A 2,541-nucleotide genomic window follows, 5' to 3' on the forward strand; every position below is an offset into this window, starting at 1 on the left:
TACCTGCTCAGGTACTCTGTTCTCTACCTGCTCAGGTACTCTGTTCTCTACCTGTTCAGGTACTCTGTCCACTACCTGTTCAGGTACTCTGTTCTCTACCTGTTCAGGTACTCTGTTCTCTACCTGTTCAGGTACTCTGTTCTCTACCTGCTCAGGTACTCTGTTCCCTGAACATAGTGAAGTATTTAGCAGATATTTCCTTCATGAGGTGGTGGAGACTAAACCAGAGCTGCTGATGGATCATCCTGCTGATGTGGAGACAGATGAAGACCATGGACTTGGACTGAAAGCTCCTGGACTGAGATGATATTTAACAAGAACAGAACCTCTGTTGGCTCATGAGCACCATGTGTCCTGTTTTCATAACGCTTGGTCACAATGCAGTGTTGGCAAGGAATTCTGGGTATCGTAGTCCCACTTTACTCGCCACATGTCTGTGAGCAGGAAAGTGCTTCATGCTTCTGCACACTTTCTGTTTCTATAAATAAAAAGGTTGAGACTCCACAGTGACGAAGAGTTTCCCTTCAGCAAATACTGAGACTTTCATAGGACGAGCAGCAATAAAGAGGTCAGCAGGGGAGGAGTCAGACTGAGGAGAACTAAGGGAGCAGAGAGGGAGGAGTGGATGAGAGGTGAAGTAAGGAGAGGAGGAATGAGTCAGGAGGGAGGAGGGAGGAGGGAGGAGGAGGAGGCAAACACTCACTTTTTCCAACCAACAACTGTTGGAAATGTTGGAAGCACTAAACTCTTAACAGTTTAAACACTCGGCCTACTGGGAGGGAAAAACTACTGAGAGTCTTTACTAGAGGGTCTCCCAACATGGAAACACTGGAGTAAAGAGGAGGAGGAGGAGGAGGAGAATCGCTCTCTGTTCACATCACAGCTTGTTTTCACACATTAACATGTGTGGAGGTTTTTAAAGACTCGTGTTTGTTACTTTCAGATAATCAGTGAAGACTTCGCTGCTCTTCCTCTTCCTGTGAACGTATTGATCTGAGATCTGAGATCTGAGAGATTGATGGAAGCTGGTAGTGTTTGCTACTTTCAGTATCACTTTGGTTATTCATGGTAACTTTACACTGTAAAAAACATCTCCTGTACATGAAGTTAAAGTTTCACCTTTAACCTTCATGCTTCATAATCTGACCTTCAGCAGCAACATGTGAACACAATGAAATAAAGTTAGTTTGAGCTGTGAGAGGAGCTCAGTGTTGTTTCACATCATGTGACTCATCTGGGACACTAACCGTCTTAAATTAGAACTAAAGAGGATTTCTATGAACTGACTCCTGTTATGATTATGAATAAATCTGCTCGTCCCTATTTCATATCTCAGTAAAGTGAAAATCTGTTTGTTTTGGTTTTTAAATATTAAATATGCGTTTCACTGTTTTATGACATTTATAGACAAAACAATGAATGGATTAATCAAGAACATGATCATAATAATAATAAACTATTATTTGGCCTAAACATAGTGCATGCTGGGAAGTGTGATGGTGGTTTAAATGAACAGGAAGCAGGCTGGAGTCTATCCCAGCATGCACTGGGTGAGATTGATTGTCTACGATCAGTTTTATTCAAATCCAACATTAAGGATTTAAAACTAATCTAAAAACAAACTTCAGTGGTTTTGGTCTCGTGTAAAAATGAAATGAATCTGATATTAATAAATACATTCATAGTATTGATGAACACAAACGGAAGACTTTCAGACAGAAAAACTATCAAATGTAAACTTTAGCTTCATATTTTTAAACCTTGGAGACAAGTTTCCACTGAGAGAACAAAGACGAGAGTTCAGGAACTCTTTTTCTTCATTCAGTTTAAGTTTAAATCAAGTTTCCAGAAACAGATTATTTCTGAATCTGGATGAATGAAAAGAGAAGAACTCACGTTTTCCTGCCGGCTCTCCTCCAGCGTGGCGTTGGTGGCGTTGAGGCGTCCCAGCAGCAGCAGGTTCTGGACTCTCTGGCGGTCCTGGTCCTGCCGGGCCTCCTCCAGCAGCTCCTCCAGAGCCACCTTGTTCTTGCTCCACACCACCTTGGCGCCCTCCATCTTCTCGGTTACCTCCTGCAGCTCTGCTCGGCACACGGCCGAGCTCTTCAGGTCCGGAGACGTCCCCCACACCACGATGATGATCAGAGAGACCAGGGACCAGAACGCCAGGAGGGCCAGAACCACGTTCTTGGCCGTCTGGGAGGACTTGGACGAGGCCGCCATGAGGAAGAGGATGGAGATGAAGGTTGATGAAGACGAGCTGTGGAGGCAGCAGCTGCTCTCAGTGAGTCTCTCAGGTCGGAGTGATGTAGACTCAGGGAGGGGCTCCCTCACAGGGCGACGGCAAACCTCGGCCACACCCCCCCCCCCCCCCCCCCCCTCCCCAACACCTCCCGCTGCTTCCCCACCCGAAACCTCACCCTGCTCCTCCCCTCCATGTCCGTGTTATCGTGCCCAGAGAGGAGGATCAACAGGAAAGTCACACACACCTCACACATAGACCACACTTTCCGTGTGTGTGTGTGTGTGTGTGTGTGAGAG

General features: G+C 45.8%; 1 protein-coding gene across 1 annotated transcript in view; it reads right to left on the minus strand.

Annotated features, from left to right (window-relative positions):
- The window catches only part of LOC116377523 (uncharacterized), a 10,038-nt gene extending 7,735 nt beyond the window's left edge, over window positions 1-2,303 (minus strand). The window contains exon 1 of the mRNA XM_031839171.1: window positions 1,897-2,303. Coding sequence (XP_031695031.1) covers window positions 1,897-2,223 — 327 coding nt within the window. The 5' untranslated portion in view covers window positions 2,224-2,303. The remainder of the gene's footprint in view (window positions 1-1,896) is intronic.
- Window positions 2,304-2,541: the final 238 nt, after the last annotated feature.

The sequence above is a fragment of the Anarrhichthys ocellatus genome, unplaced genomic scaffold, assembly GCF_004355925.1.
Source record: "Anarrhichthys ocellatus isolate YVR2014 unplaced genomic scaffold, GSC_Weel_1.0 scaffold1356, whole genome shotgun sequence".
Taxonomy (NCBI): domain Eukaryota; kingdom Metazoa; phylum Chordata; class Actinopteri; order Perciformes; family Anarhichadidae; genus Anarrhichthys; species Anarrhichthys ocellatus.